The sequence below is a fragment of the Scomber japonicus genome, chromosome 21 (genome assembly GCF_027409825.1).
Source record: "Scomber japonicus isolate fScoJap1 chromosome 21, fScoJap1.pri, whole genome shotgun sequence".
Taxonomy (NCBI): domain Eukaryota; kingdom Metazoa; phylum Chordata; class Actinopteri; order Scombriformes; family Scombridae; genus Scomber; species Scomber japonicus.
Genome location: NC_070598.1, coordinates 17,298,150 through 17,322,082, shown reverse-complemented (window position 1 = coordinate 17,322,082; position 23,933 = coordinate 17,298,150). Strand labels below are relative to the sequence as shown.

The 23,933-nt window shown below is 41.0% G+C and overlaps 1 protein-coding gene across 1 annotated transcript; it reads right to left on the bottom strand.

The window, feature by feature from the left end:
* Positions 1–7,621: 7,621 nt before the first annotated feature.
* bloc1s5 (biogenesis of lysosomal organelles complex-1, subunit 5, muted) lies at positions 7,622–11,487 on the bottom strand. The gene is made up of 5 exons (XM_053342678.1): positions 11,171–11,487; positions 10,699–10,781; positions 9,611–9,740; positions 9,049–9,107; positions 7,622–8,624 (listed from the first exon to the last, which is right to left on the bottom strand). Exons 1-5 carry the CDS (start codon positions 11,187–11,189, stop codon positions 8,451–8,453), a joined length of 465 nt encoding a protein of 154 aa, XP_053198653.1. The 5' UTR covers positions 11,190–11,487; the 3' UTR covers positions 7,622–8,450.
* Positions 11,488–23,933: the final 12,446 nt, after the last annotated feature.

Genomic DNA, 23,933 nt, shown 5'->3' with positions numbered 1-23,933 from the left:
TAGCTGTTAAAGAGCTTAGCTGCACTTCAGCCACACATCTGCCAGACCTCAACGATACGGGTGCAGAGCAACGAGTGCAACTATAAATTTATGCACTGAATGGATCATTGAAAGGAAGGCAGTAGGGCTTGGAAGTTGCTAACAAGGACATTTCACAGGTTCATCATGCTGGCAATGCTGTCTAAATTTCAAAGGATTACTCCCACATTTTGGCAAACAGCATTACAAAGATCCAGTAAATATGAAGCAGTTAACTATATGCTTAACTTAGCCAGCAAGTGTGGCTCTATCCAGATGCTACCAGCATCTCTAAAATGCTTCTTGGAGTTTCAACTTGTTGCCTGGCAACCGGAGACAACGTGACTCTGGGATGATACTGCACCGAGCCAAGAGTGTGGTATCAATCTTCTCATCTAACTTTGTGCAATAAACAAATAAGCATATATCTTTAAGGGGGTATACTTGTCTTACAAGGGGGACTTCCCTTCATTCACACGTCTCGTCTAGTTTCTGTTTTGGAATTTCTAGTAAAACATGTTTATCTCCATAATCTGCTGAATGAAAGGCAAAACCACGCGGAGCCTAAGGAGGTGTCTTGACATGGGCATACAGTAGGTGAGTCATAATTTTAGCTCTGGACCCACTCTTTCCTCTGTGCCTTTTTCTCTCAGCCTCAAGGTAAAGCCATTACACTTGAGACGAAGCAGCAGCAAAACAGCAGCCCACTTGGGTTCAGAGAGTCAGGGGAGGGAGACGATGAAAACTAAAGCCCAGGGCCGTCTCGGGGCCCTGAAAGACAGTTGCCTTTATTGAAGGAGCCCACTCCCATGCATTCCTCTGCCAAGAGTCGGGGCCTCCCTGGAGAAAGCCGGGATGAGAGGCCGACTCACATTCAGATGGGGGCTCATATGCTGGAGCTGCTCCGGGGGTGCAGACGCAAACACACACACACACACACATACACAAAAAATCCCTTCTACACAGAGGTACAAACAAGTATGCAGTCACACGCACACACACATTCATGCATGCACCTTGTCTCTCCATCTCCTGCTTCTCTCATTGTTCTGTCAGTCAGGATGGTTTTTAGCTGCGATCCACAGCAGGGATTGTCTATTTCCTGAATGGGTAACACACGCAGGCTTGTAAAGCACAACTGATTGATTTATTGGGTTTCAGGGTCTGAGGTAGGTGGGATATTAGATGCTCCTTGGAGATCTCATCGTGGGATCATTCAGTGAGAGCAAAGGGCCTGCTCTGAACAACGGGGAAGAAATTCCACTGTTTTGGGTCCAGATTTTCCCAACCTGACAATAGGACAAAAGTTAGCTTTGTGAAAATGTTCACTACATAGGGAGCTTGTCTTTTTCTTCCATTATACTTGGATCCAGCCTCCAAAAAACATTCAGGGATAATCCTATTTTTAAAATGCCTATCATTTATCATGAACTGAGAGGCATCCAAAAACGTCTTAGAGGAGAATCCCACAGTCACGATGAGCTACAACCACATTATTCATGTTTGGTTTACATCTCCCTCAACCTTTTCACAGTCTAGATGTATAATGTATAATTAGATTTTTTGGATTTACTTTTATGTGTTTTTTTAAAATGAAAACTTGGCTATGGCAAACTTTCCTTTCAACCTGTTCTAGCTAATGAAAATGACACGTATGGGATGTGACAAAGCTTGCAAATGTACTTTAAAGTATATTTCCTGACAGACCTTCATTTCTTTCTGAGGCTCTTAAGCGATTGACAGTACACTGGGGCTGATAAGTCAGAATTCATCTCGTCAAATGTCTGGAAATCTGGAAACCATCTGTCACGCCTTTTCTGAGAACGGTGTCTGATTTAATGGACTCATAGACTATTTGAACTTTTTACAGCTATATCAGTTTTATTTTATAGCATTGCTAACAACGCTGAAACTGAGAATAGTCCTTTGGAAAAGCCCCGTGGGTATGGCTTCAGTTTTCACAAAGTTAGCTGAGACTTTTTCAGAAAACAATGGAAATTTTGAGGGTTTTAATGTAATTTTCTATGTTTTTTACATAAACTGCATCATCTCTGTTATTTAAATCAATATGGACTATAACCACTGCAACAAGGCCTTCAATCGTCCTTTATATTGTCTACCTTTCTCAATAAATAACTGATCAAAAAGCCTCTGAGCAAATGGTTTTCTCATGACCAGTGGATTAGATTTAAATCACTGCACTGGGAAAAGGATGTAAATCTAGAGAGCAATGAGCTGGCAGGACGTTTGGTAATGAAGTCAAGTAAACTGACTGTTCTAGATGGATATCCTGTGAGACAATTATTTAAAGCGACTATAATCAACATTTTTTATGTTAACATGGAACAACATACTGTAACTACATGTAAGAGTCAGGTCATATAGATTACCCGACTATTCCTCTCTCAGCTGTACAGCGTATTCCTTTGTATTTCCTTGTCATTTTTATTCACAGTAGGAAGTTGTTTTCAGCGATAAAGCAACTGTATACTGGACTTTCTGTCCAACACCAAACAGGAGAAACATTTAATAACAAACTTAGTGAACCAGAGAGACCAAGCCTGAGCTAAAAGGAGAGTGAACTTACATTTGCCAGATGGCCACAAACACAATTCTAAATAAAATACTCATGTTGCTCCATATCTGCTGAATGAATAAATAGGGAACTATTTTTTAAACAAGTTTTCATAGCATTGCAAAAGGTGATGATTAATAGTCCGTTGTGTACACAGCTTGTTCCTGCTGTAAAGTAGCCAAAAAAGAAATCAGTTATTGCATTATCGAACATTAAAAAAAAAGAAAACAAAAAAAAACCTTACTTAAGAAAGAGGACATAACAAAGCATACCAAACTGTTTTCTATAGAGTTTAGCATCATTGAAACCACAAAAGTCAAACTGAGATAACATCTGGAAAATACCTGCCTGGTATAGAAAACAAGGAAAATCAAAGCCATTGTAAAGGTATGTGGTTGGCAGTGAAGCCAGACATGTCTCTAAGGTTCAGGAATCTAGACGACAACAAGCTTTGTTGCTGCTGGTGGCCATTGGCCGATGACAGCCCAGCTCAGCGTCCTCTCTGGCTATTGTTTGCCCTGTGATTGACTGAGGAAGGTGTTTGTTGTTGCTGGACTCTTATCTGTGTTTCTTGGACCTGGCAGACCTAGCAGGAACACGCCGTCGCTGTATTAGCAAGGCTGTCTGATGAAACTGAACAGACCCACAACATCACATACAGTTCAGCTAATTAGACAGTCCTCCATTACACAAAAGATGGCAATGGAGAGTGTGTCTATCAAGCTGAGAGAAACCTGGTCTGAGACTGAGTCTTTTTGAATGAGAAAATGACTGTTCACTGTAGAGAATAAAAACTGACATATTACAGTGTCAGTCCTCAGTATGGCAGCATATCAGTGCTTGCTAATAATGGAGCTCTGGCATATATAGCAAAAGGTGGGACGTTTAATTTCCAACCATTTTCTATCCAATGATTTCTTTTCTATGCCAACCAGAGCTAATTTTCTAAGCTGACAGGGTCTGAGACTATCCAGCATGTCTTAAACCTCCCCTCAGAGAAATATCAATTTTCTTAATTTTTTTTAACTGCAGCTTTGAGGAGCGCTCCCTCTCTAATTTAGCGATCCACTGGGTGAACATTTGCTATTGCCAAAGAATTCATATTACCACCTGCATTAACATCCGCCCAGGAACCATCACCGAGTCCCTGGGGTGTTGTTATGCTGGGTTATTAACTTAGAAGCACGGTGCTTTTGTTCAATGGCATTTTCATTTTGGACCCCTCAGTAATTGAGTAACAGGGGCCCATCATGTAACACAAAAGAAATAAAGAGTGAGCACGCAGCGGCTGAAAATTCTCATAAGCTGTCAGGAAAGCTCGGGTGAGTGAATACCTCCTCACTTTCCATTGTTCCAACACAGAACACTGAAACTGTGTCCCTGTTAGACCTGCTTTTTCTCATCATTTGACTGAACTGAAAGGCAATCAGGCCCAAAAGAACATGCTTGGAAATGCCAAGTTTGCTGTCAGCTTTGTAAAAATTGCAGCAATCCTCTGAGGTCATGTCTATTTTATTTGTTTCTATAAGGAAGTTCAAGCTCCATTCGTAGTTTATTAGTTTTCAGCTATAAAGAAGAGAGAATGGACGTGTGAATATGAAGCCATAACATGAGCTGTACAGGAAAATCGTATAAAAACAAGTGTACATTGTACCTTTTCTCCTGATAAAGATGCTAAAGATAAGAATCCATTCACAGCCGGGTTCGTAAACACAATCCAAATACTCTTCAGCAGGATATATACTGTACAGGTTTAAATGCGATTAGAACTTTAATTACACACACTATCACAAACACCAATGCAATCCAGTTAAATATCCTGCAATGACTTTTATGAAGCCTATAAAGTCCTATACTGTGTCAAAGATGAGGGACTTCTTGGTAACAACTCAATAGGATGTATCACTTTACTTGAGGGTTTGCAAAAAAAAAGTAGCTGATGTTTAAGTGATCAGTAATGAATGAGTTACTAGTTTTGTGGTTCAGAGTTTCCAGTCTCCAGAGAGCAGTTCTGTGTATGGCTAAGCAAGGACAGGAACGTGGTCACATTTACAGAGCTTCACTATAGCTTATTGTGCTGCATATCACAACCTTTTGACTCTTTATTCATTGCAAAATTCTCAAAGAACTTCAGCACAAAGTCAAGAGGTTGTGATATATGCCACTATAAGCTAGCAAAGCTCTGCAAACAGAACCACATTCCTGCACATACGCACTGGTGTCGGAAAACATGATCAATGTTATTAGTTTTTGGAGCCGTTTCTGAACAAATTACAGTGCCCAAATTTCTTTGTGGTGAAGTACATGTCATCCAGTATAGCAAGATAAATATAGAAAATCACCAGCCTTATCCTTTAAGTTGAGTCTGTATATAAAATAATGTATTGTTATATTATATGGATGACTTTTTAAACCTACATCATCTAAATGGATTACACATACAGTATAGGTTTTTTGTGGGTTGGCTAACAGTCAGACAAACAGTTCATATGTGCGTAATCAGCGTCCACTGTATCGTTACTCATAGCTGCACACCACATGTTCTTAGATAAATGTGTAACTGTGCAGACTCATGAGGTTCATTTCAATCAACGTCTCCTCAGCTGTGTGAGAAAGCCCAGAGGGTAGACTGAGCAGGGAAAACAAGGTGTGAGCTGCAGGTTACATCAACTTCAACTTGGCCTCCTTTGGTTTCCATTTCTGAAGGATGGACAGGTGATAAAGAAGGTGATCAGCGGTGACCGAGCCATATCACAAGGTGAATTAAAGCACTAAGATCAGATCCTGTTTTTTAAGGAGATGTCTTTATTACACATTATCAGTGCTTTCATCCCTGTGATATATTTCATTCTGTTCCAGTGGACATGGAAAGCACTTTTTCAGACAGAGCATCAGATTGCACGAACCAACACACTCCTTATCTCCGTCCATTACCCAATGGAGCTCTAGCTGGGTGCTGCCTGTTTCCTCTACCATTTATGTTGGCACGGGGAACGGCAGCTCCATGGCCCGAGAGTGCTGCGATCCCTTCAAAACAGGAAGAACACACTGCTCTCCGATGGAAACAGGAGACAAAAAACAAGCCAACGAGGGTGCGGAGACATGATGCAGCAGGCCGAGGAGGATATGACAGGAGATTTTAGACAGTGACCAGCCGGTTCCTGCACATGGAGTCGTGTTACTAGATTGCATGCTCAGACAAAGTTTCAGACCGTGTGCAAATATGACTTTTCTTTTATTGTTTTTCAAATATCCCCTCTATGTATCTCTCTAGTTTCAAATAGCTTTACCCCATATTATCTGTTTTATATCGCTACAAGATCTTGAAATACATGCAGGGCAGTGTTGGGTTGTTGATCAATGACAGTGACTCAAAAATGACTTAACCAGGTGCTGAGATTTTTGGCTTAACTTACTTTTCAGCCTGTACTCTGAATTAGAACCAAAATTCCCATGAATGTCGAAACCTGTTGTTGTTGCAATTCCTTGGTTGCAAACAGACGTTGATCTAAGTCCCAGATCACTTAATGTCCATTCAATTTGGCAAAAAGCATTTTATTACTGACAGAAAGTCACGTTGTGTCTGTGCAGATGGTGGATGGTCATTATCAGCTTCACAGCTGATTAAGTCTTTCTTGTTAAAATCTCCAAGCAAAGAGCAGGCCAGAAAAATGCAGTTAAGTTTCTACAAAGTGAGCAGTCAAACTCATGTCACACAAACTCTAAGCAGATGTCCAAATCACTTCACAAAATGATCTGACTTGAACTGATTTCTAAATGTGACATTATACAGCAATGTCGCAATTCATTATAACAGATAACAGATAAATCCTGTGCTTTCTAATATCAGGCCCAAAAAGCAGTTAAGCTTACAGTATGACTCTGTACTCATGAATAGCTAAAGCTCATATGCCTTAACGGTGACCTTTCGTATACTCTGACTGTTTTTCTTTCTTTCCAACGAAACCAAGAAAGTAAATAAGGGCAGATGAAAAGGTGCCTTGCTGGCAGAGGTACCCTACGTTTCCGTATTGTCACTCCTTGTTAGCTGATGATGGGCTGTCTCCACATTGGACAGCTGCGCCCAGTGACCAAGGCGGACGGATGGCATGCACACAAACACACACATGCAGACGTGCCGTACACGGGGCAGATTGGGCGCTGGCCCTTTGCCTCTAAACATCTGCTGGCATGTCTGTGCCCTCTCTGATCTCTGATGACAAGCCAACCACCGTGTCCTACTCTGACGCCAGCCATCACTAACTCTTTCTCTCTGACACGCATGTATGCATAGACACAACCAGAGTGTGGCCTTGCATGAGAGCTGCAGGAGACACAGCAGAGAGAGGGGGCGGTAGGGGGGGACAGGTCACTGTGAGCCAAATGGAAAAAAGCTGCACCTCAGCTTCTGTGAAAGGGGATACAGCACTGAGTTCATTTACTGTGCTGTCAGATGTGTCAAAATCTCTGCAGAGGGACTCCACTGCCGGGTTATTTTGTTTTATTCTTATTTTTCTAACAGAAACGTCATTTTACTGATGGATGAGGTGCCGTCCAAACCTGCTCCTTCAGATAACAATGGCACATTTGACAGTTGAGGCGTCTGTGCAGTTTGAAGGAGTTTGTGGTAAGGATGTGGAGGGGAGGAGGGGGGGGGGGGGGTATCATAAATATTTGTTTTATGACATTGTCTGAGATGAACTCGGTTCTCAGCCATGCCAGGAATGTGCCCAGTTTGCCCACACATCCATTAACCTGTCCAACCAGCTGCTATTGTCTCGGGGAAAAAACAAACTCAGTGCTGTTTCTAACACTGACTAGCTTCACTCAAAACACATTAAGATGATTTCACTTCTTTTCTGGTTCATATTACAACTTTAATACATCATTGTCATTTTTGCATAACTGTCAAAACTTAAAAAGTCAGTATTTACACAGTGACATTAACCTTTGTTTGTGTTTGTGTGTGTGTGTGTGTAGATTTAATAAACAGAAAAGGTAAAATAGAAATGAACACAGGATTTTAGGCACTCTACACTGAAATGCACTGAAAACTGAAGGATATTTTTTATGTGTACATGACAAGTGTTTATAATCCTGCTGCCGTCTGAAAGAAATTCAATCCAAAATCTGATGCATGTGCACAGCAATAAAACTATTGCATTAGTGACTGCTGCTGATAAGTGGTTTCAGCATAAGTCTTTTATAATGACAGCTGATTTACTTGATGTTAATGTCAGAGGTCAAATGTTCCAAACACGGGGGAGCTGATGAGGGATGATTTGCTCTGGCAGCGCTTCACTTTGAGCTCATTTCTCCAACATTTGACCTGTGCTTTAAAACACACCTGCTCAAAAGGGCTTTACTGACATTAATAATCTTGCTTTCAATCTTTTCTTTGGTGCCAAACTCCGGCTTCCTTTCAACTTGAGGCCGATGCAAATTTATCATCAGCAGCACCCTTCAGGCAGGCATCCATTAAAAATCTAGAAATGTTGAAAACTTCACAGCCAGTGAAGAATCAATGATTGCTTGTTTGAAAATGGCATATTCCAAACCATTTGTGTGCTGAAACTGAAAAGAAAAAACCCTGTGATTTTGATGACTTGTGAAAATGCAACATTGTTAATCACAATTTCATACTTATGATTTGGAAAATGTCGACTCTTTCGCAGGAGCAGAGCCTTCACGTTTTATGCTCTTTTTCTGCCAAGTACATCAATCAAAGCCAACAGCTTCATTTTACACACATGTAGAACAGGAATGCAAAACACACACTTTCATAGATCATGTGCACCGCCTCCACGATAAATGTGTTCGTGTAATAAGAAAGGGTCCGTTTGTTCACATCAGCTGATTAGAAGGGCGACATCTTGGTTAGATCCTTCTTCTTTTCGCTGTACTGAGCGCTGAGCTGTCCCACGGCCTTGGCGTGCTCCTCGTCCACCTCCTCCTTTAATCTCTGCTGCTCCTTCAGAAAGTCTGCCCACTCAACTTTTAAGCGTTCCATATTTGCCTGCAGCTCGGTGCTCTGGGAGGACACGGGAAGAAGAGGGAGAGGAGAAGAAGAAGAAGAAGAAGTGAAGAAGAGTGATTGAGCAGGGGTCTTACATCGATGTTGTTGAGTTGATGTGGCATTTCTGTTGCTGAAAGCTGCAATCGAGTCGGGTTGCTCAACTGATACAGCTGGAGTGAAATAGTTGTAGACATAACAAAAGTTTACTTTAAACTTAAGGAGAAGCTCCGGAAACCTAACTTGACAAACACTGTAACTAAGAGACAGTGAGGATGCTGATGATGTCAGTGAGTCTAAGCGGGGGTTACTGTAGAGTCTCTACACTGATTCAGACTAAATATGCTGCCTACACACAGAGAGGACACCGTCATAAATGCCGCAGCTAAATCTTGACTGTATGAGGCAATAATATGGAGTCCACACTCCAGCTGTTTTTTACCTGCTGTGCTTGTTGCTCCCTCTGCTGGACTCTCTCTGCCATGTGATTAGCAGCCTGCACTGTGGAGTAGAGTAAATAAGCTAGATTCAATATATAAATATTGAAATGATACATGCTCTCTTACACAATATAGGTATAAAAACTTTGGTAGCAGCATAAAAGTCAGCAGACATTCAAGTTGTATATTATATATCATATTTTGCCTTGAAGTGTATAATTTACAACATGAAATAAAGGAAATGATGCTTCAACCATCATGACGATCAAAAATACAAATTACAAATTCTATAAAACAGTGTAGAATTGAACGTCTTCAAATCTAAGTTTACATACATTACTGCAGAATATTCCTCTGCATTAGAACTTACATAAAGTTAACTTAAGAACAGGACAAGATTGTCAAAAGGACAATGAGCACATTGTTTTGATGACAGCAGTAAACTGACTAATATGTACAACATTACAGCTAATTGGCAGAAAACATAGAAGTGTTTGACTCTGGGCCAGAATTCGCATGACATGAACTATTTAATACAATTTCTTTCAAAACCAGGAGACTTACATCGTGCAATGACATCAGACATCTGCTGGTTTATGTCTTCTAAATTTTCAGGCTGTATTTTCTCATTTGCTTCCTGCACCATTTTGTTGAGATTCTCCAGCAGCCGGCTCTCCCTGTAACCCCGTTTCTCCTGGACAGCAGCAGAGGAAAGATTAGTGCTGTCACTTACCACGTGGTTCATTTAAAACATACTACATATAAGTCATTAAGTGTAGTCCTTCCTTACATTTAAATGAAGAGAAACGGGCAAAACAAACGACATGAAAATACTTCCCCAGTATTGTCCTTTACAGAACAAGAGATAATAAAGTATTATTATCACTCCACTAAAAGAAAGATGCCATTTGGCTTGTTAATATGTTAATATTACAATTAGCACTGGAAACAGCACACTGCATATTGTATTTTGCAGTTCATTACATGGGCTACATGGTTACAACATTATGACACAAACTACAAAATAATGTTTTTTTAATTCATCTGTGACCTGTAAATGTTGTGAGCTGTGCATGGGACAGATTGGTGATGGCACCACTAGTGTAACTCCCATTCACCCTCACACAACCACAGTTTTCTGATAAGCTATATCTGTATTCATAGCAGGCGTTATGATTTGGGTCTTATGACAGATAGAGTGTTTATAAGAATGTCTGTCCATGGTTGATGTTTTCATAATTGTAAAGAAAGTGAAGAGTTAGTAAGGAGGAAGAGTGACAGCAGTGTCATATGATTTGATTAACAAAAAAAAAAATCACAATCACACCACTGCATAGATATCATTGTCGTCAGCCTGTGAGCTATTCTGAAGTTTTAAGATGATCGACAGTCTTATACATAATGTCATGACATAAATAAGACATCTATCATGTGCATGACAAAAAATGACACATATAAAACCCCTAATATGTTAGTGTCTGTTTCCACGTTGCCTCCACTGGCACGTGTGAGGGTTTGGTGCAGTCAAAATAAAAACCTTGAACTGACAAACGGCTGCAGTGTCACCTTTATATCAACCACAACACCGTGTTGAGTGTGTAAAGCTTGCGTGTAACTGTGTCAAAACTGTATCATTGTGTCACATCATGTACCTCAAACTCTCTCACAAAGTAGCGGATCTCTGCATTGATGACGGGTCTGTGGTCCAACAGTCTGGACTGGATATCACCCACATCTGTAGGACCAATAGATCATATTCAATTCAGATTGAACAAGGAAGAACACACAGGACTGCTCTTTTTTTTAACATTAATGTAGTGTCATGTTGCAAATCAATCAATATCAATACTACTTTAAACACACATAGATAGACTGTACATTGTTTATACTATATGTTAAGTACATGCTAAAAAAGTAATATATTTTTACCCACTTCCAACAAAACTGATCCTCTTTCAATGCCTAACATGTTTACATTATATAAATAATCACAAGCACTTTACATTATGAACAACTTTCTATCTATCTATCTATCTATCTATCTATCTATCTATCTATAACCTGAAATGAGAGCTTTTAAAGGCAAACATCGGGGCTAACATGCTAACACTCGATTGTACTCACCTTTAGTGATTTTGTCCATTTTGTCCACCAGTTGACACGCTGTTCACTAGTGAAATATCACTTCTATTTCTGTCCTCATTAACGTTCACCTAAACCGCCATAATACGGCTCTGTATATAAACTATTACATGGATTATTTACAAGTATTCAGCTAATTGTAGTCATGTGAATGGAAGTCAGCTGACTATAAATATAAATATTTACAACTAGTTCCGGGTACGAGGTCGTGGACTAAACCAAGCTGCTGAAATAGGGGTGATATGTCCAGATTACTTTCTACGCTTTGACATTCGAATTAAATGTACAGCTCCAGGAGCCTGCGGTGCGTTCAGGTACGCTGTGTGCTTTGGTACTTTGAACTTCTGTATGTGTTTGTACTGTATGTTATGTGTATTTAAAAGACAGACAACAGGATGGACTGAGCGAGACTCGACAGCAGATGTCAGTCTTGCTCTGTGGTGGAAAAACTAATTTTCTCATATGGCTTTCATGGGATAAGTGAGACAGGGGGAAAACATATCATGAGTTGATCAATAAATAGTAAACTGTTGAGCTTAAATTGAGTGGCACCAGTGAATGGGTATAGGTTTAGTACAGTTGCAAGTATTTAGTGACAATATTAAGCCTATCCATACAATTTGGGCTGCAACTATAACTAAACTATTTTGTCAATAATCGAGTAATCATTATGTCAGAAGATATTAATAAAAGCCATGTATTCAAATTGCTCATTTTATGTCATAATATACATATACTATCATATATGACAAAGAAAAGCCTCAAATCTTCACATTTAAGAAGCTGGGACCAGTGAATATTTGGCATGTATTCTTGAAAAATAACCATTATTTGATTATGAAGCTAGTTGCCAATCATTTTCTGTCAATTGACTGTATGTAACAGGTCTTTTTCATAGTGGCTACATGATAGTTTTAAGGTGTGCAGTGATCCTCATATGATCTTACCGCCCAAAGACTTTATAGGGATTCACAGTCCTATGATACTATAAATCCATATAATAAATCAACTTTTATACCAGTGATTTTACACTATTATACACTATTCTGCCCAGTGAGAATATAACTAAAAACTGTAAATAGTGATCCCAAATGAGAATTATATAGTGAAGCATGATCATCTTTACTAGCATTTCTTTACTAATAATCATAGCCAGTATGTTTCTTTGAAAAACTGAAAAATGGTCTTCACCGCAGTGACCACAAGATGGCACCAAATCTCGCATTCCTTTTTAAAATCCAGGGCTGGCAAAAACCCTGGTGACTGAATTATCTCGGATTAGCAAATGTTTTTATTACACTTTATGAAATGCAAATATATTGGCATAAATGTATTAATAAACACATGACCTGTGGCAAGAGCAAAGTGCATGCAGATATTCAGTCAGAGTGAGAAGAGGCGTTTTTGGGGGGTAAATATTGCATATTAGCTGTCAGAAGTTTGTTTTCGAACCTTAAATTCATTAGGACAGTCGTGCTCAGTTAAGAGAAAATCATTAAGGCACCACTTAAGTCGCCCACTGTCCACATTGCTTAGTTAAACAGTTATTACATGCACCATTAGTTTGGATTTCAGCCTATTAAAGAGATTAAATGATTGATCAACAGCCGAGGGATAAAACACGAGCCCTTCACTGCGGCCTCGTGTTCGTGTGAAGAGGCACGAGAGGATCTTTGGCAATAAACATGTCAGAACCAGCGAAGGCCTCCGTGACAGGAACGTGCACAGTGTTGTTTTGTTTATTCATGACTCTGCAGGGTGAAATTAAAAACATTAAGATCAACTCTGAGAATGGTAGAGAGGCATACAGTATTCATTACCAAACTGCATGGCAGAGTAAATCTAGCTTTCAGTTTAAGAAGAAATGTTAAAATCAGTTATTATACTGTATATTTTCAAATAATAACAAAATAATGGTACCACAGATGCATTAGTCACTGAAGGTGTTAACAATGAATTGTTAAAATCAGAAATATTTTTAAGAATTTCTCTTCAAGATGTGACCTTTAAATATCTGTAACATCCTTTTGAAATTTTAAATGTGGTTTTGCACACAGCAAATTCCTTTAAGTAGTATTAGGAAAATTAAATACATTTAGTCTTGATTGTGGAGAGGATGTAAAAGAAGTGTAAATCTCTGCCCCTGTAAAACTTATCCTAAGTTTAGAGATCCACACCATTAAAGAATTTGGAGAGCTGAGCCAACATCAACATAACGAGGAAATATCCGTCCTTCTGCATCATTATCTGCCAGTGTCCTGACATTGGGCTGCAGTTTGCATGCGAGAGCTCGCTGCATGAGAGCAGATCATGTGTTTGCCTGTGTATATCCCACAGGTCTATTAAATGAATTCTGCTTTTTTATTTGACACCTCTGAACAGAGCACAGAGACTTTCTGGGACACTCTCCAAAATTTGTCACAAATGCTTCTCAGTTATATAATGAATTAAAACTTATCCACAGTAAATATGCCAACACATAATTCAATATTGTGTATTTTTAGTTGCTGTTCAATGAGTCATTTTAATTCTGTTCAGTGAGTTAATTTAATCCAATTGGTTAACAGTTCCTGTTAAATTCAGTTATTATAGATTTCAGATCAGTTCAGTTTATTACAGAGAATAATCATATTTACACAATATTATTTCTTATAATACAGCAAATTAATATAGTGTTATTACTTCATTAAACTGTTGTTTATGAAGAAGTGTTGATTAATTAAATGCTGCATGTGTATAAACTTACAAAAAAATTAGCTGCAGTTGAAGTGCCTTTAAATGTTTCATTGGCTTGGATCTATTACATAGAATCATTTGATTACTGAAGAATCTTTACATATTTTTCATACACTCTACACAATCAACAATATATATTCAGATGTATTTATTTTCTCTCGTCACTTTAGATACAGTCTCCCTCATCTTTTTTTATTACACTTTCACATATGATCTGTACACAGTATGTAGGTCTAAAGCAGCAGTGTTTCGCCCCCCCGTGCGTACTTGCTTGCCAGCAGCCAGATGATCTCCTGCAGCACTTCCACAAACGGTGCTTCAGCAGTGCAGTGGGAGGTCTGTGAGTGTGGTTTACCAAACATGCCCACTGGCCCTGTGAGCTCGCCCCGGTGACGCTCTTGTCTCTCTGCTCCCCAGCCCAACCACACAGCCCCTGTAACGACGGTGCTCGCATTACCCACTGGGTATAATTATTCTGCATTTTGCTGCTCTTCATACTCTTTCTTTCTCTATCTCTCTATCCCCCTCTCTCTCTCTCTCTCTCTCAGCTCGGCTGGGTCTTGACACCGAGGTCCAGGCGGAGGGCCGCGGGGCCCCTGCTTTGTGTTCACAACACACTGAACGCCACTCACTGTACCTCGGCTCTGAACAGGTGGGGGGCGGTGATGGGAAGGGAAGGAGGGGTGGTGTTACTCACCGGATGCCAAGGCCTCTGGGCTGGAGGGGAGGTGGGGGGTGGAGGAAGGTTGGTAGGAGAGGACCTGCTGCCCAGCAACCCAGCAAACCACCTACCTACCCGCTTCCCTTTCTCTCTGCCCTTCTCTCGCTCTCCATGTCCACCATCCTCTTTCATCTCTCTCTCTCTCTCTCTCTCTCTCTCTCTCTCTCTCTCTCTCTCTCTCAGTCTCTGGACAGCAAGCAGGTCATTCGTCCCAGAGCCACCACTCTCTTGTCCCTCAGTCTGCTGGAGGCGGGATACTTCAGAGCTGTCTGCCTTGGACAAGAGGCGGGGGGTGAAAGCAGAAAATAGAATGAAAAGTAGACAGTAAAAAAAAAAAGAACAGAGTGCAGCAGAAGGTAAAGACCCAAATAAACATAGGCTACTTAAGGGCCTTACACAGTGGCACTTTACAAGTCACTGTGTAGCGTGACACTATCCCGCTGTCACTCTGTCCCAAGGCCTGATGGGAAGACACAGTGGCGGTACATTGCTTACAGCCTGAAAATCAACATATGTACTCATCATCCTGCGCTTTTCAGGGAAGGGAAGATTTTTTCTCTTTCGCAGCAAAACAGAACGAGACCATGTCAGACGCATCTTGCGATGATGGTGAACTGTCCCTTTTCCTCTGAGCTTGAGATCGGCACTCAAACATTCAGAGCGGACTGGGAGTGTGTGTATGTGTGTGTAGGGGGAGACCAGTGTGTCATCTGCGATTAACATTCACGGTGGGCTCCTGCCGCCATTTCGGGGCTCGTCCTGGAGATTAACAGGAAACGCACTGTCATTTCTCCCACGGGGGGCTGTCCCCCTGTCCTCTCCCGTCCTAGCACGAGGAGGGATCGTCTCTTTCTCCAAGAGGCAGTGTCGAAGTCGACTGAGGGCAACAGGCTGGGGGGAGGCTCTAGACTTGTTGAGGCAGAGCGTCCTGCAAAGTGCCCACAATCAAAGTGACATGTGGGGTGGAGAGAGCGCTTGGATGAGGATATCTCTCCGTTTGTGGAGGGCAAAATCGTTTCTCCTGGCTGTAGCATTTCAAACACACACACATGCACTTAAATAACACAAACACATGCTTGCACACACACACACACTCCAACTTGAGCAGAGGAGTAGTGGAGACTGTAAGGTGGAGGGGAAGCATCCACTGAGCTACTCTTGATGGCTTTTGAAGTTTCGCTTCAGTGTGCGAGTGTGCATGTGTGTGTTGGCTGATATTGGACGTGGGACAGAGCAGAGGAGAAAGGCAAGGAGTAGGAAAAAGGGGGTCTGCCCTGGGGGTCACTCATGCACAAACTCAAACACACACTCACATGCACACACACACGCGCACACACACTTTTCAGGCTGCTGTGGCATGTTTGGAGCAGTGCCTCGTCAGATTAGGGCCATGCTGGCTGTGTTTGATGGCCAACCTGGACAGACAAGGCCTGCCAGGCACAAACTGCTCAGGCACATGATGTCAGGGCGGACACACACACACACACACACACACACACACACACACACATACACACACACACATACACAAAAATTATCCCGCGCCAGACCAAAGAGACAGATGACACCCAGCATGAAGCTAAAGCCAAATCTGTAAGCATCCGCTGCGATCCAGCTGGCTAGCCCTAGGGTACCTGTCTCTGCGAAGTGGAATCAGCGTCACCCCCGTGAGCTGTCAAATTAGCTCACAGGGCTGGAAATGCTGAAGAGATTTGGCCCCTCGTCGTGGAAGAGCAAAAAGAGGGGGGAAGGGAGGGTGGTATTAATTTTTCCTGTTGGGAAAAATGGTTAAACTCCCAACAACATAAATCGGGAAAGGTGGACTTATTAGTGTGAACCTGTGGCAGGGGAGACTTAGTAATGAAAAAACACACAGGACGCATGTACACACACACACACATGGACACACACTCTACTTCGATATGCACGCACATACATGCTGATACTAGCAGATGCACATGCTCAGGAACGTAAAAAAACGTTACGCACATGCTTCATGACTTGCACACACACATGTAAGCACCTTGCGCGTGATCATTCATATACACATACACACACACACACACACACACACACACACACACACACACACACACACACACACACACACACACACACACACACACACACATACAGACTCACATACACAGTGCCAGGGGCAAGTTTTCAATTACTGCCAGTGCTAAGCAGTCACCTGGGAGAGATGTACCATGTTTGAGTGGAAAGGCATTTCCTTCTTCTTTTTTTTTTTTTTTTTTTTTTTTACCTCTTCTTGTCCCAGTTGTAAGACAGCTGTGAATGTCAGGCACATGATCAGAAGTGACATTAAACAAAACATTAAATGTTTCCTCAGTGAATATTTACATCATGGGCAATTATCATGAAAAGCCTGTCTGAAAAATGAGATCTGTAACAACTGTTGAATGTGTAAAAAGGTGGATGATTGATAGGATTAAGAGTAATGTAGTCAAAATTAAATCATGTAGTTATTGTAAAAAACTCAAAAAACATTTAATACAAACAGTCAGTAGTGCAGACACACGAGGGAACAGCTAACAGTTTAAATAAACTTTTAGACATAAAACCAAAGCTGAAACCTTTCCAAGTAGTGGCTGTGATCACCACATCACATGAGCTTAAATCTAGTATATATTCTTTTTTTTTACCTTATTTTACATAACTAAAACTACACTACACTGCACTGCCTGCGAGCTAAGCAGACGAAAGGACTGCTCACTTCTAAAAAATGAATAAATTAAAGGTGGCTGCCTAGTTTTATCCGTGATGAAATCCTTGCGGGCCAAACGTGTCCCTGCCATGCTGGCACGCTAATAGCCACAGTGGGTTTCCTGTGTGTGAGGTGACATGGACAATAGTGAAGAGGTAGAGACTGCCAACAACAACACCGCTCCCTGGTGTGTGTGACAACATGTTGACCCCTTTGGAAAGCCTGTCCTGCCCTGAGACACACAAGTGTGTGCGTGAGTGGATGTGTGTATTTGGGCGTTAGGGTGTAAGATGGAACCTGACAGGAGTTTAGCGCTGATGACCACCAGGGTGAGAGATGGCAGCGCTCCTCCTTCAGGGAGATACTGTCAGTCTTCTATGTTTGTATATGAGTGTGTGTGTGTGGCCTTGCTGGTTGAGAAATGTGTTGAAAATAATGCAGAGTATAAGTTCATGCTTGCGCCTCAAAAATGTCCAACTTGTGGTTTGGAAATGAGCTAGTTAGATCAAATCTACTTGTGGAAAAGTTCTTTCAGAGGGTCATGAGTGCAGTTCAGTTCGAGTTGGAAAACATCCACTAATACAGACTGCGAAATGCAATGAAAACTCTAGTGAAATCTTGAATATCTTATTAAACTACAGTACAAGGTCACAGTTCTGTTTGACAGGCATAAATTAGAAGTATTAGATTAATTGATCACTTATTGGGCATGTACATTTTTTCTTTTCCTGTAACATTTCTTTCTCTTTTAGTAGCCGTAGATTGTGAGCATGTGTGTAAGTATGGAACAATTGTGGTGCTGAAAAACCAAAATGGCATTATAAAAACACTGTATTAGCCTGATTATAATAATACTATTTTTTTCTGGAAATTGTTTAGAAAAAGTGGAAGTTGTATTATATTTGAGAACTAGATGTTACATGTCAATTATTCACAACATCACATATTCTTTTGTAATCTTGTATAGAGACAGCTGCATCATGGGTTTCAATCTAAGCAATTTGGCTTGTTGCCATTAAGGAAATAAATTCTTGACTACTAAAAAACCAGTTGAATGTGTCTCCTGAAGTTGCCTGCAGATAGACACCAGGGACTGAATGTTCAGCTCAAAAAAAAAAGAAAATGAAAGAATTAAATGCTAACTGACAGAGAAAATCATACAGATCACATTTCCAAGAAGCTGACAGGAGAGTGTATGTGACTGCTAGAATTGTAGGCTTTACATTATGCTTTAATAAAAGTAATGTGGTCTAATTTTCAGGCCAGTATGTCACATTTCTTAAATGATATGCCTACTCAGTCTGTGATAATCAACATTGCTAATATTGAGTTGACCTTTGGCTGCAAAAAACTGGTGGAAAATTAGAGCAGTGAACTTGAACGTGAGCATGAGCGGATTACAGCAAGTTACTGAAATACCTGCACTCATGTTAACCGGTCTTATTTATCAATGCATACCAGCAACAAGAAGTTCACAAATGCCACAGTTGATGCTCAGTTTGTTTTGCAGCTTTTGGCTTCTGCTTCTCCTCTCCTCTGCTTCTCCTCTTCGCTCCTCTCCTCTCCTCTCCTCTCCTCTCCTAGTTGTCCCTGGAGGTGCTCTCTTAATGTCTTTGACTAAACTTCAGCCAGTCTTGACAGTGACAGTGCCCCATAGGAACACAGTTGAGAGGATACCAATACGATTATAATGGAGGGTTTGCGGGCAGGGTCTATCACACTGTGTCACCTATAAAAAGCACAAAAGCCAACCGGCGGGGTGCATGACACTTCTGGCTACAAAGATAAAAAAAAATAAAAAAATAAAATAAGGTACTCTACTGATCTATAGACTTCCAAAAGTGATGCTGTAGAGAGAGAGGGGACGTTTTTATTTTTGCCTTCCTGTTGTGTCACACTCACCATTGAAGCATTGAAGACTGTGTGGTGTCACATCAGCTGAAGAGAGGATTTCTTTTTAAATTAATAAAACCCTTGACATAGAATATTATGCCACAATGAAGAAGTTTCTAAAGGTTGCAAGGATCATTTATTTTTTTGATAAATGTACTGCCTTCATTTACAGTCGAAGATTAATTATGTTCAGATCAAACTATAAAAAACGGATCTAAAGTGCATCATGACATTGAACTCAAAAGGTAGAAAATATTTCCCACCTTTTCATTAAAAATCAACATTTAATAAGCACTCATTTATCTCCAAACAATAATATTATTTAAGCGTCTCCATATAATTAGCCCTAACACTGAACACCTATTGTGATAACAGTCCATATCATTAGCATAGCAAAGGCAGAACAGGGTGTGAAATGACATTAGGACAAATAACACAGCACATTAACACCATGTCAGCACTTGGCGAGTGTCTTAACTATTTTATTCAGATCTATGCATCTGTGTACGTTTACTCTGCGTGTTTGTGTGTGAGGCATCATCACATGCTCCTGTCCGCGAGGTTACTGGATGAATGAAAGCTGTAAAGTGGAACATGACAGCTGTGAAAGTCACAAGGGGAGTCTGCCAGCGCTGTAAAGAAGGCAAAGTTTCCCTCCCTCTGGGTATGACCTGAGAGTGTGTGTGTGTGTGTGTGTGTGTCCATTTATATGTCTGTGAGGAAACATAATAGCGGTAGTGTATACATATATATTTATATATATCTTTATATATGAATGTATTTATCTGATTGTATGCACGTGGCTAAAAAAAAGAGATATATTCAGTGTGTGTGTGTGTGTGTTTGCATGTGTGCGAACAGACACACACACACGAAGCCAAATGCCACACACTGGAGTCTATTGTGGAGCCTATCAGCACTCTATCAGCACCCCACATCCTCTGTCCCCTCACCCATCCCTCTGACTCATCAACAGCATCTTTCATTGTCGGCTCACCCTCCCACCTTCACCCCCCCAAGGCAGAGGCAGGCAGTGTGTGTATGTTTATGTGTATGTGTGTGTGTGTGACCGTGTGTTTGTATCCTCAGGATTTCACTTCAAAGACTGGTGGTTTTGGATGGGTCAAAGTTTGTGAAATGCTGAGGCATCTTTGAGATGGATAGATAGTTCAATGTGTTTGGGTGTGTGTGTGTGTGTGTGTGTGCATGCGTGTATGTGTGTAAACCAAGATTAGGGGATCAGGAGATACAGAGATGACTTTGTGTTCTCCTGTCCAAATGTCGATTTCACGCCACCCTCGTTTGTGGGCACTTTTCAAAGAGGCCAGTGATCAGCTGTGTGTCATGTGCTGTTAAATTTAGCCAGAATAAGGAGTGTTTTTTTGTTTTCCCTCAAGATCAAATGCTGTTAACACTGCGCTACAACACACTGTGCACAAACACACACAAATCAGTGACTGTCCCTCTGGGTCTCTAACTCAAAGCAGGAGCTTAACCCTTTTTTAGGGGTATACATTCTCTTTATGAACGTAATCAGTAATTTCTTTCTATCCAACTGTCACGATCAGTCAGTCCATTGATCCTGCCGTTCACTGACTCTTGTCTTTTGAGATGCGAGTGGCATTTGGATTTGTTGGTGTGAATCGAGGCCCCTGGCCCTTCACTTTGACAACAAGGCCCACTGGCTATTGTACTGTACAGAGAGGCTGTAATTCATTTCATGGGACACAGGCAGTGAAAATAAAAGCGGCCCTCAACAGCACACTCTGCAAATTGGAGAATTAGCTTGCCTTTCAGCGATCTGTTTGTCTTGTACTTATCCATGCCTGTCACTGTTAAACACACACACTCACACACTCACACACACACACACACACACACTGACTGCTTTAAAGATGAGGGCTACCCCTAAGCTGAAGGTTTTGGACCCGTATTAATTTATATGTATGTCAACACAACTTTATTGATTCATTAATGTAACTGCAGTTTAACACCTGATTTTTGACCACTTGAGGATGAATGAGGACAAAGCTTCTATCATAAAGCCTAATATGAGTTTGTCAAACAATGAACGAATAGTATATTTGCGAAGAATCGCTTACGTGCGTGCGTGCGTGCGTGTGTGTGTGTGTGTGTGTTGGGGTGGGGGTGGCTCTTCCAGATTGCATTAATTGATTTAACACCTTAAATTTTAAAACTCTAAAACAAACAATTCTTAGGATTTTATGTCTGTCAGCAGCTGTATTGAAATGGTTATTATTGATTCCCTTCATAACCAATGCAGGTAGTAGGTAAGAAATAACCTGCTTAAAAAGCTGTTGGCAGGGAATGCTTTGAAGAAACTCAGAGCACCATCATGTTTCTCCACATAAATATAGATTTTAATTTCTTAAAGAATTTTATGAGTAATAAGAAAAATAAAATGCTTGTTGTTCTGCTCTTGTATTACACATCACATTTGGCGGTTTCAGGAAAAAAATGGAAGTGCAAAGTTTGAAAAGAAGTAGGCAAATAAATGTGATTAGATTCATCTTTAAACTGGAAACAGAGGAGCTCAGTCACAACATGTTCATGAGAAATACTTTTGATCTGTGTTCTTGGATTAATCCCTGCCCAGGGGAAACCGGTGATTCTGGAGGGAGAGTTTACATTTAAATTACTACAACTTAAGCACTGTCTTAAATTGTCTGCAGATGGACTCTCCTCTATGGAGTCAAATCTTTTCTTTTCAATCTTTTGTTTTGAAGGTATTGTGCCAGGTCATTTCTACGGCATCCCTCTCTGCCAACCGTAACCACCAGGCACTGCTGCCATGTCCTCATTAAAAATAACTGTAGCTGGTTTTCACACAAGAATAATACAATGAGGGGGGTCATTAAGGTAACAACTCATATTCAAAGTTAATGACATGAAACCTTGTTTATGTTCTATTAAACTGTCATCAGCCCCCTGTTTTTTTAATCATTAGGGAAATGAGACCGAGAGAAAGTACTCTGGCAGTAGAGCATTTAACTGCAGGTTTAAATAAATTAGTCATCTCAAATTAAAGCCAAACTATTATAATAATAAAAGATGGGGAATAAAAATTCACTGTCTGGGTGACGTATGCAGATGAGTTGGGGAAATATGCAAATTAGGAGAATGTTGCTGTTTTTTTTCCCATGGAGGTCAAATTACAGAGAATGGCTGAGGGCAGTGTGCTCTGCTCTCTGCCCACCCAGGAGTCTGTCTGTTAGCTCCTCACTCTCTCTCCTCCCCTCCTCCCCTCCTCCCCCCGCCCCGAAATATCCTCCATGCTCATTTCAAATGCCATCCTCCCTGTGCAGCACTCTCTTTTTTCCCCCCATTTTTTTTTCAAAGTACACCCCCCTGTCGCAGGGTTTCAGCTGCAATTACTTTTAGTATCACTTCTCAGTGAGAAGTCAACTTCCCTGGAGGCTTCCTATCAGAACCTATTACAGCAGGGGGGCAGGCTGAAGTTAAGTGGCATGACCTGTGGGTTGCGTGGAGCAGGAGGGGGGGATAAATGTATGGCTAATTTGTGGAACATTTGAATAAAGGGATATGAGGATCATGACAGGGTCACACAATGTGACGGCATGGCAAATGAGGAGTCCTTGAATCGACTGAGGCCAAGTGGACTATAACATAGAATCGATTTATAGTTAAAATGTTTCAAATTGTTCAAATTCTATGTATTTGTGGGACTCAGAAAAAGCATTTCTCATATTTTTTCAACTACTGCTACAGGCCCGTTTTCTGAACTAATTCAGCTGAGTGGGTCGACCCTCTCCTTTGCTATTTTGCCTCCTTCACCCTTAATTCACCTCTTACCCCCAGGCCAAAACCATAACCCCATGAATGGGTGCATGACCACACACATACACAGACACACACACACACACACACACACACACACACACACGCACACAGAAAAATGTGAAGAAGCTGCAGCTGAGGTAGATCAGCAGAAGGGGTGAGGAGCGATTGAGGCGGCTAATTCAAGAACAGTCATCTGTGTGTGTGTGAGAGAGAGAGAGAGACTTGAGGTGCAATCTTGTGCAATCTCCTTGCCCCAGGTCACACATATGTACTTTAGCACCTACGTGCCGAATCAGCCACCCATCTCTCTGATTGATGAGCTGAGTGGTTGCATCTCGTAAAACTCTGGTCTCGCTGCACACCTGGGATCCTTATGCAATCAGAGGTGAGGCTGTGTCTTGGGAGAAATACAGACAGAGATAGAGAGGGAATAAAAGTTCTGTTGGCATAAATACATTCATATGGTAAACTGGCACATGCCAATTCACAATAGTGATATAAAACCCCTTGAGCCATTGTCTGAGGTAAACGATCAAACTGATGCCTGATTCTATTGCTGTCTGTATTATTTCACAGATGGTGATGAAAGATAAAGTCAGAATATATATACATCCACAACAACATCACATCTGCATCACTAGCCAGCTAAACAAAATGTTAAAGGATGATTTCTTACAGCTTGCAATTTTATTTTCAGAGCTACAGCCATAAAAATTGGACACATCATCTTAACTGTCTGAAGTCTGATGTGTTCAGACAAAAAAACAAAACTGTAGTAAGCCCTTATTGCACAAAAAAGTGTGTGCATGCACAGCTCAAGTTGAACCAGAAGGTTGGTATATAAA

Coding starts and splice junctions, on each gene's coding strand:
- bloc1s5 (XM_053342678.1), bottom strand. Junction 9,741..10,698: donor ACTTTGTGAGAGAGTTTGAG/GTACATGATGTG, acceptor GCTGCTGTCCAG/GAGAAACGGGGTTACAGGGA. Junction 8,625..9,048: donor GGGAGCAACAAGCACAGCAG/GTAAAAAACAGC, acceptor GTGTCCTCCCAG/AGCACCGAGCTGCAGGCAAA.